We start from the raw sequence: 15,328 nt of genomic DNA on the forward strand, positions 1-15,328 counted from the left end.
CTGCGGGGTGGCGGGGGGAGACTGCTGTTTTGGGCTACTCTGACAAAAATGAGTTGCCATGGCTGGGGTTATGACTTCAGGTCCCTTTAGATGCTCTCAGAAAGGGGAGGACTTTGAACGTGAAGGTTCCAGGCCCAGGGGTGGTTTTTGAAAGTCGTCGTGGAATTTGGGAATTGAGTTGCTTTGTTTTAGCAGGGAAGACTTGTGAGTTACAGCCCAGGGGTGCTTCTTTTCAGTAGCTCGATATGTTGAGCCATTTAAATGAGAATTGAATAAAGTAGATTTCACTTTAAAATGCCTTGTTGATAACCTCTTAGTAGAAAATTCTGGAGTGTTTTTCAGATTTTTTGCTAGAAGAAATTCTCTTGAAGTAAAGTCTCTTTTCTAAGAACCCCAGACCTCCTCCACTGAAGCACCTGGCTTTGTTTCAGATGTGGTGTGTGACTTTGCTTCAGTTGTACCTGCTGTTTAAGTTAACATTTGTCATGAAACACAGTGAAACATTCAGAGTTTTGAAATTCAGTTAATTATAGACTTTTAAAAGCGCCCTTAGAGGTTTGTCTGATAGTAGTTATTAGTAATCAGTAGTAATTTTAGTCATTCTAAATGAAACTAAAATCTTAACGCTCAGATTTCCTGTGGAAGAAGAACGTAGTTTGGTGTCCTACAGCACTTTGGAAGTGGACAAGCAGTGGTGGCAGTAGAAAATTCTGGAGTGTTTTTCAGATTTTTGTCAGAAGAAATTTTCTTGAAGTAAAGTCTCTTTTCTAAGAACTCCAGACTCCCTCCACTGAAGCACCTGGCTCTGTTTCAGGTGTGGTGTATGACTTTGCTTCAGTTGTACCTACTGTTTAAGTTAACATTTGTCGTGAAACATTTGGACTTTTGAAATCCAGTTAATTATAGACAGTTAAAAGCACCCTCAGAGGTTTATCTAATAGTAGTTATTAGTAATCAGTAGTAATTTTGACCCATTCTAAATGAAATTAAAATCTTAACGCTCAGATTTCCTGTGGAAGAAGAACGTAGTTTGGTATCCTACAGCACTTTGGAAGTGGTCAAGCAGTGATGGCCGTGGATCGGTCTGGTCTGTGAAACTCTCCCCACACCCAGGTTTTTGTGAAGCGCGCTCCTCCTGTCTCCATCATGTAGCTGGCCAAGGAAAGGAAAACTATTTGGTGGCTTCAGATTAAAATCTGAAGGGATAAAATTGCCTCTGTGCTTTCCTACGCGGTACAGAGCACGGGGAGAGCGAAGCTGGGGCAACCTTGCCAAAAGACGCCGGTTCCCAGGCTGCCTCCCTGCCCTGGTGGGACAAGGACTGCGACGCCTCTGCAGAACCGGCAGGAATTTCTGGAAAAGCAGCCAGTGCTGGGAATAGCAGCACCAACTGCCTTCTCGTGACAGATTTCCAAAAATAGGGTTTTAATCATCCTAGGCTGATGTATATTGTGCTCAACGCTTACAGGTCTGGTGAATTCTGGATGTTCTGCTTTGAACATTTACGTAGCGAGACTGAACTTCACCTCCCAGGGAACACAGATATTTGGGAATAACATCTAATCCCAAATGAATACTTTGTATTACCAGTCAAGCATTTGGGGGAGAATCATCTCTCAAGGTACCTTTCTTTTTCTGATTTGTTGAACGACATGCCTAGAGAACAGTTATTGCCTTGATCAGAAATACTTTGATTTTGATAATCCTCAGACTTCTGGGGAGTAATTTCTTGCCTTGTGGTAAACTTGGGATATTCTGGAAAGGATGAAAAACCTTGAATTAATTTCTGTGAAGTCGCCGTGTTGGTGCTCTGGCCTTGCCCAGCCCAAAGGCAGCGCAAGGCAGCGCAGCGCTGTCAGATCAGGGGCCTTTTTTTCTCTAGATTCGTTCAACCTTTATCATCGGAAGATGAATTTCTCAAAAGCTTGGCCCACCTCTCTGGGTGGCTCTGTATCTGTCAAAGGTATAAATTTCGTACAATGGAACTGCTCAGTACACAGCCAGATTTTTATCCTTAAAGCTGTTGAAATGCAGGGTAATCAAAACGGGCTTAGTTCGCTATTTTGGTCAAAGCAGGTCAGTACTTGCTAATTTAAATGCTCAGAAAGGTAGAGTTTATTCTGATGGAAATTAAGGTCTTGTACTGAAACAAGCAGTAGTTTTTATGAATGGGGTATGGCCCAGGGTCTCGGGCTCTGATACCACAGTAATTAGTGGCAGCATGGAGATCCGAATGGAACGGCTCTTTATCCGTGCTGAGGATTAGCAAGATGTTGGAAAAAAGAGGTTTAAAAGACATTGAGAACAAGGTAAGAGAGGATGTAAACTGGGTGGTGTTTCATATGATTCCAGTTCTCTCACCATCGGGGCATTTCATACATGTGAATAAATATTTTGAGGGTCTTTTTCTTACAAAGGTCCTTTTCTTTCTCCTGGAGAGCTTCACAGCAAATACTAACAAAGTAAATACAGTAATGGGAGCTTTAGGGTAATACAACATGAAGGGGAACGGAGCTGGTGCAGGGTCTGGAGCACAGGTGTGATGGGGAGCGGCTGAGGGAACTGGGGGGGTTTAGTGTGGAGAAGAGGAGGCTGAGGGGAGACCTCATGGCCCTCTACAGCTACCTGAAAGGAGGGTGCAGAGAGGGGGGATGAGTCTCTTGAGCCAAGGACCAAGCGCCAGGCCAAGAGGGAATGGCCTCAAGCTGCGCCAGGGCAGGGTCAGACTGGCTCTTAGGAAGGATTTCTTTGCAGAAGGGGTTGTTGGGCGTTGGAATGGGCTGCCCAGGGCAGGGGGGGAGTCCCCATCCCTGGAGGGGTGGAAGAGTCGGGTTGACCCAGCGCTGAGGGATCTGGTGGAGTTGGGAATGGTCAGAGTGAGGTTCATGGTTGGACTGGAGGAGCTTCAAGGGCTTTTCCAGCTGAGATAATTCTGTGATTCTGTAACACTCCCCTTGAAATAATAAAAAAACCTGCTGGGGGAGCAATTCAGTTGGAGGAAGGCTGCTTTTCGTCTGGGTGAAGGCTTGGCCAGGCTGGCAAGTCATTTTATGAAGGTGCTCAGCTCAAGCTGGCTCTCCAAGGCGTGGTTCTTGCCAGGTTGGCAAGTCGTTTTATAAAGGTGCTGGGCTCAAGTTGGCTCTTGGTGGCGTGGTTCTTGCCATGGTGGCAGGCGCCGTGCTCCGCTTGCTGCTGGTGGGAGCCCAGCTGACCCTGAACACAGGCACTCGGTCACATTGGCCAACCAGGAAAAGACCAGACTAGAAAAAAAAAAAAAAAAGCCAAAAAGCTGTCCTGCCTTTATATTTGACTTTTCCTCCCAGATCTGGTGGGTCAGCAGATTCGGGAAAGCCAGGAACTGTTGCGTGGGGCCATGGAAACCCCACAGAAATAATTTCTGCGGCACGTGCTTTGCTCCGGGCGCTCCTGCCTGGGCCTGGAGGCACCCTGGGTAAATAGGATAAATATTCTCCTCTTTCTGCAAACTTGTGCTACTTTTTGACACATCTATTTGTTTTATGGGTGCTTAATGAGGTAGGTTTTGCTGCTCTTCTTCGCTGCTAGGTATAGAAAAAAGCTGTCGAGGCGCGTGAGCTGTCTGTGGCCTCGGGGACGTCGGTCCCTCTCGGGTGGCTGCAGGGGGCTCACCATCTGCTTTTCTTCCTTCTTCCCTCCAATTAGGATCTGCAGCCTTTGAGGAGGAGGTGGGTTTAGTTGTGTACTCCGCAGAGCAAGGCAGCTGTGGGTTCATCTGGTTATACCAGAGAGTAAACTGCATTTCAGCTCGCTCCTTTTCTTAAAAGCTGCCCTGGGATAACTGCTTACTCTGCTTTGTTAATTAGTTCTCTTAGGGGGAAAATATTTTTTCAGGATAGAAATACATAGCCCTGATAATGTCGTGTAATGCTGGTTAGAGCTTAAGCCCTGAGAATGGCCCTTGCCACGTCCCCGAGTTTCCTTTTCACTCCTATTTCTGCAATACCCTTTTTCTTCAAACTCGTAGTAAAATACTTTGAGCAGAAGGATTTAACCCTGCATTTCATACCTGTGTTCATTATCAGTCTTATTGTCATCCTCAGAACAAAAATAATGTTTTTGTCCCAAACCCTGTCATTCTCAGCTTCAATTTTATTTATTTAGAAAATTGGAAGTGTTAACTCCTGGCACCTGAACCGAAATTAAGAGTTTCACTGCTGCTTTGCATTCGTGTTTTTTCAAAATACACAAACAGCTTTCAACAGGCAGCAGCATTTCAATGAACAAAAATAGAAATGAGGCAAAAACAAGCAGAAAGGGGGTTTTGTTATCGTTAAATCACTTTTTTTTTTTTTTCTCCTCTTTACGTAGGCTCCTAAAAATTAGCACTATGACTGATGGAGACTATGATTATCTGATCAAACTCCTGGCCCTTGGAGACTCTGGAGTTGGAAAAACAACGTTCCTGTACAGATACACCGATAACAAGTTTAATCCAAAGTTCATCACGACAGTAGGGATAGATTTTCGGGAAAAACGAGTGGTAAGTTGTCTCACACGAGTGATACCACCTTCTTTTTTTCTTTATTCATTTCTGCTGAGAACAAATTTCCTGTAAACGTGTACTGCCTCGCTTACTGTGGGGTATAGCATGTGTTGATGATGCTTTTCCTTGTCAAGTCTTAATTAGGAACAGGATGAAGAGGGAGAATGCCACTATCCTCATCCTGATGTTGGATTGTAAAGTGGTTTATTGCACATTGGTATAAAAGGACCTTTCCAAGAGCAAGTTTCCATAGCGCTAATGAATGAGGTGTGATTGTAACTAGAAATAACTGTGGCCCCCCCAACTCATCATTTAAATAGAAGAGACGGAAGCTTACAGAAGCCCGGAAAGTTTCAGCTTCCTTTCAGGTCACTCAGTAGAGTAGTGAAGGCAGGAGAAGCTGCCCCAAGGCTGGAGGCCGAGCACACCGAGCCTGTGATCAGGACTCCTCGTCATTTAGGATTGATGTGCTGCTTAACACGAGGGCTGCAAGCCTGCCCTGCCATACTTTTGTTTTTGGACTTTAAAGAGAAGATGAGAGTCTTCTGTAGTGTCTGTCTGGTGCTTTCGTGGCTACAAGAGCACGGTCGCTTTGTTTTAATTTAATGCCGGGTTCTGCCCTTGGGCCACAACAACCCCCAGCAGCGCTACAGGCCTGGGGAGGAGTGGCTGGAGAGCTGCCAGTCAGAGAGGGACCTGGGGGGGGATTGCCAGCTGGCTGAACAGGAGCCAGCAGCGTGCCCAGGTGGGCAAGAAGGCCAATGGCATCCTGGCTTGTATCAGCAATAGCGTGGCCAACAGGGACAGGGAAGGGATCTTACCCCTGGACTCGGCACTGGTGAGTCCACCCCTCGATGAGTGGGTTCAGTTTTGGGCCCCTCACTCCAAAAAGGCCATTGAATGACTCGAGCGTGTCCAGAGAAGGGCAACGGAGCTGGTGCAGGGTCTGGAGCACAGGTGTGATGGGGAGCGGCTGAGGGAACTGGGGGGGTTTAGTGTGGAGAAGAGGAGGCTGAGGGGAGACCTCATGGCCCTCTCCAACTCCCTGAAAGGAGGGTGCAGAGAGGGGGGATGAGTCTCTTGAGCCAAGGACCAAGCACCAGGACAAGAGGGAATGGCCTCAAGCTGCGCCAGGGCAGGGTCAGACTGGCTCTTAGGAAGGATTTCTTTGCAGAAGGGGTTGTTGGGCGTTGGAATGGGCTGCCCAGGGCAGGGGGGGAGTCCCCATCCCTGGAGGGGTTGAAGAGTCGGGTTGACCCAGCGCTGAGGGATGTGGTGGAGTTGAGAACGGTCAGTGTGAGGTTCATGGTTGGACTGGAGGAGCTTCAAGGGCTTTTCCAACCCAGATGATTCTGGGATTCTGTAATGTGACTAATGTATCTGTTCATAGATCCTGATAACGGCTAAATATAGGGGACAAATTCAGCATTCTAATAGGAATCCTAGCTTGCTCGATCAGTGACACCATAATAAGTACAAGATATTAGACCCTGGATAACTATTTTAGTCATTTCTTTATTAAAAAGAAATATAAATACTTGCTCAGTTCAAAGATGAAGACTTCTTTAAACGTGCTTCGTTTTAACTTAAATGAAATACTTTGAGTGACGCATGAAACGTCCTTGGGAGTGTTGTCAGTGCAGAGATGAGTAAGCTGGGAGAAGACCCACTGCTCATGGAGAGCTTTCCAGCCTGGAGAGAGGAGCACTTGGTGAGCTCTTCCTTGTACCCGAGAGCTCGAGTGCTGATAAAACTTTTCACTATTCACTTTCAACAGAACTAAGCGCTTCGCAGCCCTTCATCAGGTTCATGTAAGAGCTAAAAGTCATTTACAATATTTATTGTTAAAACAGTTCCCAGTTTGGAAGCAGGGGAATGAAAACACGAGTCTTGGCAATGTAAAGCAAGTTGTTCGTTGTTGTTATTTCATTTGCTTTTAAGCTCCTGTTAGTTCACTAGAATCCGATGAAAAGATGGGCATCATTCCCCCGTTCATCTTCCCTGGCAACTTCTTCATGACTGCCCATATTTGTGGCTGCTGAGTTCAGTTTTGCCAGGGTGACAGGGATGGGCAGGCCCTGCCTGGGAGATGGGGGGTTCAGGCGTCCCCTGAATAAAACAACCATAGATCTGGATTATGTCTTACATCACCTATAATCAGCACTACGCAAGTTCAGGTCAGTGAAGTGGAGGCCAGGTCAGGTTCAGGTTGCAGTGGTACCTGGCTCCTTCTCTGCACTACAGGATTGTGGTGATGTAATAAAAGACTAAAAACCCAGTTTTATTGCAGGGAAATGTCTGAACATGCAAATTACCGGAATGCTCTTTCCCTGGCTGGTCAGATGCTTGTTAATGTGTTTTGAACATGGGTGCTGGATTCCTTCCAGAGGGTTGAACTTTGCTGTTAAAGGTTGCACGACAAATTTCTTCCGTTGTTTTCCATTACTGTACATTTTGGGGTAGGCAGGTTTGTAAGAGAAACTACATCTTACATGAAATTATCGGCTTTGAGATATCTTGAAGATAATAAATTGATAATAAAGTCTAATATAGATAATAAAGTCCAATAAATTGTCTTCTAAGAAAGAGATCCATAAAGCTAAATAGGTGTTTTTCTGTTGTGTAAAAGTCATATTAAAAAATGACCCTGCGAGATTCCTTGTTTATCCTGTTAAATATTACAGGAACATGCTCCAGCAAACCAGTTGAATTCACAAATGTGGCACGGTTAATCTGTTGATATTTTCTCTGGTTTTCAGATCTGGCACCTGCAGTCAGAAACTACCTGTGGAAATGACAACAGTTTAATCAGAATCACAGAATAGTCTAGGCTGGAACGGACCTCCTGAGGTCATCTAGTCCAACCCCCAATTTATATTAACTTGGTGGTGCAGGAAAATTGAACGTTATTTTACAGCCTGGGGAGGGCGGGTGAGGAAGCGTTCCGCTTCCCCACGTAAGGTCAGTGCGGCCTCTGGATACAGCCATGTCCATAAAGTCCATATTCTCTTGATCTAAATGCAAGGGCCATCTTTGCCCGCTTTGAAAATCGCTGCCAGTCTGCTAAACTACCTCAGATAACAAAAACCAGCTCATGCTCACTTTATCCCTCCACCTTTTACTGCAACAGCTAATTTACACGCTGTTGCTGTTTAATAAAGAATTGAGCCCCAGCAAAAGGGCAGAGTGATTTCTTTCAGCACCATGAGTCTGCAGTTGCAGTTAGTAAGGAAGTCATTAATGGCCAACAGAAGTTAATGAATAAAGAATAGCTTTTTAGAATAGTGGTTAATCCTGTCAGCCAGCTGTAAATTTTCTAAGAACAGCAATGAAACAGAACAGAGCCAGCTTGCTCAGCACAGTGCTATGCCAAGTTTGAAAGAATTGGTGTCTAATTTGAAGTACTAAATATGACCAAATTATCTATAAAGTGCAGCTTTCATAGACATTTCATGTGGCTCCTGGGTTTTAAAATATTATTATAAGCAACCCTCTGAAGTGGCTTTTCAAGGTAAGAGTCAGCTTTTACTAAAAGCACTGAACTCTTACGCCTTACTCGTTGCTTGCACAAACTCTGTGACGTGCGCGCTGGGTTTCAGCGTGAGCTGAGTGGCTGTACTGATTCAACTCTCTCGTTAGGTGTACAACAGCAGAGGAGCAAATGGATCTCCAGGAAAAACCTTCAAAGTCCATCTCCAGCTTTGGGACACAGCCGGCCAGGAAAGGTAACGGAGTTCAGCTCATTGAAAAGCAATTCAGAATTTTTCACGCTTCTGGGTTAAACCATTAGTCCACTCAGGTGAAAAAAGAAATCTCAGAAATCCTCGTGTTTTAGGATAAGAAAAATATCTTCCCAAAATAAATGTTTTTCTGACTTTGCTTTCGTGTGGTGATCAGAGGATCCCAGAAAATAGGACTGGAAGAACTGAAGGTGGTCTGCTCCCTGCCTCGGCAGCACGCTGCCGTGTTTCTGGCACACGCAGGTTGTTGGGTCATTGGTTAGCTCGTTTGTTTTGTTTCGTACTGGTTTTTGGCTTCGTAATGTTCTTAATCTCCTTCAGAAGATACTGGATAATCTACCTAGCTGTCCTCTTCTCCCATCTCAACTCTTTGCTGTTGGGTTGGATGGTAAAGGGTGTTGGATAAACTGAAGTGGAATATCGTTAGGACAGGGCCTACGACAATCCGGCGAGGGCGGAAGGGGGCCAAACGTGTTCACCCTGAAGATGAGAAGACTAATTACTGTCTTCATCTACCCAGTGAGGAGAAGAGCCAGCCTCGTCTCAGCTAAGGGGCAGGAGGTGGCAGTCACCAGCAGCAGCACCGATATTCCAGCTAGGTAGAAGAACACAAAGCGTTGGCCGTGGGAGAGGTTCTCTCTCAGTGCAGTCTGTGTTCCCTCAGGTGTCACAGCTCAGGTGCACAAGGTCCTGAGCAGCCTGATGCCTTCCTCAAGTCCTGTCCACTTGACATGCCTTGGGCTTGCTCAGACATTTCCGTGGCTGGCAGCCTTTCTGGGCTTGTTGGCCGGAAAGCGGATCCATCGCCAGGTGTGTGATAGGTCAATAATCACACCCTCGGGAGAGACATCGCTTATTTATTTTAGGGTTGCTCAAGCCTGGGTGCCTGGTGGTTTCCCACAAATCAAGCACCCCAACGGAACTTTTCACGCTGTATTTATACACAAAACTTGCAGAGTTAGTAATTTGCCAAGTCCATCCTCTCTAGGATGACTGGTTAGTAATTTGCATACAATTATAACACGCAATACTTCTACTACTACACACGCTCAGGGGAAGGGTCTTCACCTGGCCAAGGCTCTTCTTGACCTGTAGACGTGATTTTTAGTATTAAATGAGGGTAGTTCAGCGAAGGATCCACGGGCCTTGAGTTTGTTTGCCAAGTTGGCACCGTATCCTCTTCAAGGGCTGATGACTCTGGCATGTCCTCGCTCAAAGGTGGCTGTTGACTTGTTCTGCTGTTGAGGGATGCCTTTAGCTTCAACATATCCCAAGAACATCTTTCTTGACCTAAGCCTGATATTGCTACGTTGTTCTAAAAGTTTAACCTTCAACATTCTCTACGGCCCCAGGCTGATTCCAGCCTCTCAGCACCAGTGGGGTGGAGAATTCCAGTTCAAGTCTCATCAGTGCTGAGTAGCAGGGAAGAATCGCTTCTTATCTTAACCTTTATGGGGCTTTTTGTCACCTTTGCAGCAACAGTTGTCACAACAAAGTTCATGACTGACCAGAACCCTCCTTTGCAGGTGGATTTTTTTTATTTAACCCGTCGTTCCCCGTCTTCTGTGTGCGCGCTTGTTTGTTCTCCCCAAAGACCTTTTTGACTTGTCGCTCTTAAACTCGATCCTATTATTTTTGTCGCCTGTCAGCAAGGGAAGAAGATGCAACTCACACCTATTTCCTCTGTAATCACGACTGAAGAGCAGCAGACTGAAGCGTTGAGGAAGGAAGGAAAGTAGTGATGAGGCAGATCTCAGGTTTCCAGAGCAAGCAGTGCAAATACCGGGTGGGAGAGGTCGCTGCTGGCTGATGAAAAAGCAGAAGAAAGCTGAAATTTTGTGTCTGCATTTCTTCCCCTTACACTCAAACACCGTTTGTGTGTACCCCTCTGCAAGAGATTAAATATTTTGAGGCTACTTTTTTTTTTTTTTCTGAAAAGAAATCCTACAAGTAGTGTCGGGTATCTGACATGTTTCCATGGAGAGCTTTTTTTTTTTTAATTTCCATGGATGTGTGGTGTAAAATATCAGTTACCATTTCTGGCACTGCTGGTTTGTGTGAGATTATAAAGTGCTGTTTTGTGATGCGATAGATCACCGTGATCTAGAAAACACCGGCGTGCCATTGCAGTTTTCCAGCACTGTCTGAACATTTTAATATTATTTGGCCTTCCTTCACATTTCTGATGGGAACAGGCTTGTGGCCTTTTCCAGCACTGTCTGAACATTTTAATATTATTTGGCCTTCCTTCACGTTTCTGATGGGAACAGGCTTGTGGCCTTTTGTGCTTTGTAGTTTCACCCAGCTCCGCAGCTTTGCAGGAAGCCTGTAACCACATCCCTTGTGAACACACACGTGTGTGGAGTGTGTGTGTGCCTAGAGCTCTGCAAGGAGAGGATACCTTCTCCTTCTAGCAGAGCTTCCCATCAAACACTCAGAGGCATGTAAACAGCCACCTACTCATCCTTTTCTTTAATATTTTCTTTAATATTGACTATATTGAGTAGTGCACACCCAGTGAGTAAGTGTGTGTGATGTCGGTGGGTGAATCCATTCCTACCTGTGTGATTTGTGGTACAGAAACGCTTCGGTGTGGTTTTTTTTTTCTTTTAACCAATCCTTCTCTCTCGGTCCCTGTCTCACTCTCGGTTAAATCAGGCAGAATTTGAACTAATAGATTAGTCACTGACAATGTTTATATTCTCACATATACGCTTCCTGTGATAAATTACTAACACCCTGATTAATAAATGTTGACTGGTGTGGTGCATCATAGCTAAAACGAACGTCAAGGATTATTTTATTTTGTTTTTCCTTCCGAGGGAATGTATTTCCACTGAATCTTGCAGTCCTCAGATGTCAAGATATTTTTTTTTTTAAACAGAATTTTTGCACAAGCAATTCAGAAAAGCTTTCCTTTCTTTTAACTTTCCTCAGTTCAGGCTTGCCAGGGAAGTGCTCACCTTAGGGACCGCTTTGTATTAATAGAGCTATGGTGTCTTTTTTCTTCCACCTTCAGGTTTCGAAGTCTCACCACGGCGTTTTTCAGAGATGCTATGGGCTTTTTACTGATGTTTGATCTCACCAGTCAACAGAGCTTCTTAAATGTCAGGAATTGGATGAGTAAGTAGAAGCGTAGAGTTTGCTTTTATCGGTTGACTTGCAGCTTTCTTGTGTATTTTAGGCTTCTAGGCTTTATGCATGTCACTGTTTGTGAGCTGGAAAATGCTCAAAGAAAGCAGTTATGTCTAGTGCAGCCATAAGCAGGGTACTTGCAGCCTGTAATTCGGGGTGAAAGCTTCATCAAATTGTAAAGATACATGCTCTTCTTTTTTTTTTTTTCTTTTTTTTTTTTTTTATGATAGACTGTTTTGGGCATATTCTTGATAATCTTGTTTGGATTTGGTACAATTTGAATAAATCTGTTGCCTCTTGAAAATTCATGGCATTCGACACCTCCTTGGCCATACCCCATATTTTAGATGATATACAGGAGCTTGGAAAGTGTACTTTGGATATCACCCTTATCTTTATGGTGTGTTTTTTATTTGTAAAGCAGAATGTGATTTTTCCTGTCTGCTTTGAGGTTTAAATTAAGATTGGGCTTTGAGGATTTGGGTTGAAAGCGTATAGTGTTTGCTGTTGTTGGTTTTCCTTCAGACAAGGGCTAGACTAAAAGTGAAACAAATGTTAAATTCTTAAAGTTTGTTTTTAATTGAGAGCGTTTAGAGTGCTGGAAGGACTGAGGCCAGTACACTTCCAGCTGGCAGTTTTCCAGCAAACAAGCTGAAGTGGGGACAACGTGAGAATCCACACAGCTTTGTGAAAACAGCTCCATCTTCTTCAGAGATTCCTTCCTCCCACTAAACAATCCCTCTCATCACAATCTTCCGCTGCTTACCAATCCGAGTCTCTAATTGCTTCAGTGTATACTGCAGCTTTTCAAGTCAGGCCCCTCAGGATTGAGGCAAATATTAAGTAAATGGCTTTGTACAGTTACTTAGGAGGGGTGAGGCTGTGGACACTACTCGTGCCTGGATCTTCAAATAGATAAACCTGCATTTAAACCATTGAGCATACCCAAGAGAAAAACACACTTGAGGATTTTATCCTCAACTTCTGAAGAGCTGCGTTTGTAGATGACGTGGGATGTTGTTTGTACTTCCACAATCTCCTCCTGAGTCTTGTAGAATAAAAGTTCTGGCTGGTGGAGGTTCTCCTCTGCCAAAGCACTGTGTTTAGTGCACCTCACTGCAGTTAAGTCTTGTATGTTGATAAAATAAATACTGGAAATAATTTTCTAGTATCATTTCTACTTCCTATTTTGAAAAATTCCCCTTAGCAAGTGAGCGTACAACAAGGAAATGTGGTTGGCATGAAGTGGTTAGTCCAGGATATTTTGAGGTGAGGAGTAAGAAAGGTAGTTTGAATTATTTTGTCAACAATCTTGATCTCTAAGGCGTTTCCAACATACACTTAACTCGTGTTTATTTTTGCTTCTAGGTCAGCTGCAAGCCAATGCATATTGTGAGAATCCAGACATAGTCTTAATTGGTAACAAAGCTGATTTATCAGACCAAAGAGAGGTAAACGAAAGGCAAGCAAAAGACCTGGCAGACAAATATGGGTAAGCAAATTATGACAGAAGCTCAATTTAGTCTGTAACTGTTGTAGGTGTAGCTGATGACTGGCTAGAGATGCTTGCAAGTATACTTATAAACTGGAGAGATTTGTGGGCATTGCAGAATCACATACACCTACAGTGATACCCAGCTCGCCACACTTTCAGATCACCCTGTTTGAATAGGAAACAGCTAAAATGAGACACACTGTTCTGGTAGTTTGGCCAAAATATTACAACATGAGAAACAAGGCTGAAATGAAACATTCTTACCAGAAAACTCCATTCTTGGGATGTTGTCTTGTCCTGAGAGTTCAGGACAGAGCATACCAAAGGCAGATACACGCTCAGTGTCAGGCACTGAATAACTAACAATATTTAAAACTCTTTTTTTCTAGTTAGTTTGAAAGTGGAGACACCTGTGGATTTGTGTCAGATTCTAAGTGTACAGTAGCACTGAATTTATTTGGTTTTCCCTCGTTAATGGCTTTTTTCTCATTCTAGTGAGCCTTCTACATTTCTTTGCACTAATAACACCAGCAGAGCGTCCTGTAACTGGATAAATTGGCTGTGTAATAGTTAGTAAATAGTGCTGTGGGCAAAGAGAGTGTGTATTTTTTAACTTGGTGGGGGATGTTCAGAGAGAATTGGGCCAGCAGCAGAAGATGACCCGAGAGACTGTGAGGAGTAATAAGCAAATCAGACTTAAAAATATTAAAAGAATATTAAAGAGTTGTCTGCAGCCAGGTAAGGAGAACCGTGATACTGAGGAGAAGTTAGCTCATGCCAGATTTCATATCATGGAAGTGCTGAAGCAATTTATAATCTTCTCTTCTGCAAAAGATGACTTGGAAGGCAATATTCTGGAGTCAAAGGGGATTTCAGAATGGAAGCAGCTAAGTTCAGTTGTGCTTACAAGTAGGAAGGAAGGGAGGGAGATAGTGCTTACAGGGAATGCTAAACAGTAATAGTTGTAACTGTCTGCCTGAAGAAAAAAAAAAAAAAAGAGATTTCCGGTATGTTCTGTGGTCCCTGAGATTTTCTGTAATGCAGACCTAGGTTTCTCTTTTAAATTGATTTTCTGGTTACCTGAAAGACTTTTTCAGCCAAGGTTTGTGCTGCTGTTAGTACAGTTTGAAGTCAAAATGCCAGGATAAGTTTTGTAAATCAATGTGGCGGTTTTCTTGCTCATGTCATCGTGCCACCTGTGCTAGGAACAGGAGTTTGGGTTCTGCCCAGCAAGGAAACGTGTCCAGAGAAGGGCAACGAAGCTGGTGCAGGGTCTGGAGCACAGGTGTGATGGGGAGCAGCTGAGGGAACTGGGGGGGTTTAGTGTGGAGAAGAGGAGGCTGAGGGGAGACCTCATGGCCCTCTGCAACTGCCTGAAAGGAGGGTGCAGAGAGGGGGGATGAGTCTCTTGAGCCAAGGACCAAGCACCAGGCCAAGAGGGAATGGCCTCAAGCTGCGCCAGGGCAGGGTCAGACTGGCTCTTAGGAAGGATTTCTTTGCAGAAGGGGTTGTTGGGCGTTGGAATGGGCTGCCCAGGGCAGGGGGGGAGTCCCCATCCCTGGAGGGGTTGAAGAGTCGGGTTGACCCAGCACTGAGGGATCTGGTGGGGTTGGGAACGGTCAGTGTGAGGTTCATCGTTGGACTGGAGGATCTTCAAGGGCTTTTCCAACCGAGATGATTCTGTGAAATCGTGTCCTGACAAACCAAAAGTCTGTCCCGTTCAGTTCATGGCCGCTAAACCCACCGCTGATGGTTGCACCGAGTGGGTTACAGATAGTCGAGTCTTGGTTGTCTTCCAAATCTCTCCAGCAAAGCTTTTCCTTTTCCCCACAGCATACCATACTTCGAAACGAGTGCTGCTACCGGACAGAACGTGGAGAAGGCGGTGGACACGCTCCTGGACTTGATAATGAAGCGTATGGAGCAGTGCGTGGACAAGACACAGGCCTCTGACACAGCCAACGGAGGCAGCTCGGGGAAGCTAGAGCCGGCGAAACCGGAGGAGAAAAAGTGTGCCTGCTAAACATCCCCTCGAAACTGTGAGAACCCGTGACAAGATTTCATCAGAACATGGCCGACCTACCACCAAATCCCAAACGGGCTCTGTGGAGCCCCACACAGAAGCAACGTTACCTTGTTTTATTGGGATTGTGCATTTTGCTCCAAAGAACTGGGTTAAAACTAAAAGCTGTGTTTCAGTGAGGCTCTTGTGCTGCAATGATTCTTCCTGATATGGTGCCGTCTTCATGGAAAACTCTCCCGCCTCTTCTTCCCCGCTCCTTTTCCCCCAGCCCTCATCTTTATTTTTTGTGTGATCAGGATACTGAATAGAGGAAAGTAGCTTTATTTTTTTAAAAAAAGAGGGAAAGAACCTATTGTCTGCTTACACTGGATATTGAAATTAAAATGGAGGTGGGTGGTTTTCTAGGTCTGTGC

At 44.7% G+C, this 15,328-nt stretch overlaps 1 protein-coding gene across 3 annotated transcripts in view; it reads left to right on the top strand.

Annotated features, from left to right (window-relative positions):
* The window catches only part of LOC141918551 (ras-related protein Rab-27B), a 49,953-nt gene extending 34,625 nt beyond the window's left edge, over positions 1-15,328 (top strand). For all 3 annotated transcript variants that reach the window (XM_074813188.1, XM_074813190.1, XM_074813189.1), the window contains exons 2-6: positions 4,348-4,519; positions 8,162-8,247; positions 11,282-11,385; positions 12,766-12,889; positions 14,726-15,328. In XM_074813188.1, the coding sequence (XP_074669289.1) occupies positions 4,348-4,519; positions 8,162-8,247; positions 11,282-11,385; positions 12,766-12,889; positions 14,726-14,915 (676 nt within the window). In that variant the 3' untranslated portion in view covers positions 14,916-15,328. The remainder of the gene's footprint in view (positions 1-4,347; positions 4,520-8,161; positions 8,248-11,281; positions 11,386-12,765; positions 12,890-14,725) is intronic.

Source organism: Strix aluco, chromosome Z, assembly GCF_031877795.1.
Source record: "Strix aluco isolate bStrAlu1 chromosome Z, bStrAlu1.hap1, whole genome shotgun sequence".
NCBI classification, from domain to species: domain Eukaryota; kingdom Metazoa; phylum Chordata; class Aves; order Strigiformes; family Strigidae; genus Strix; species Strix aluco.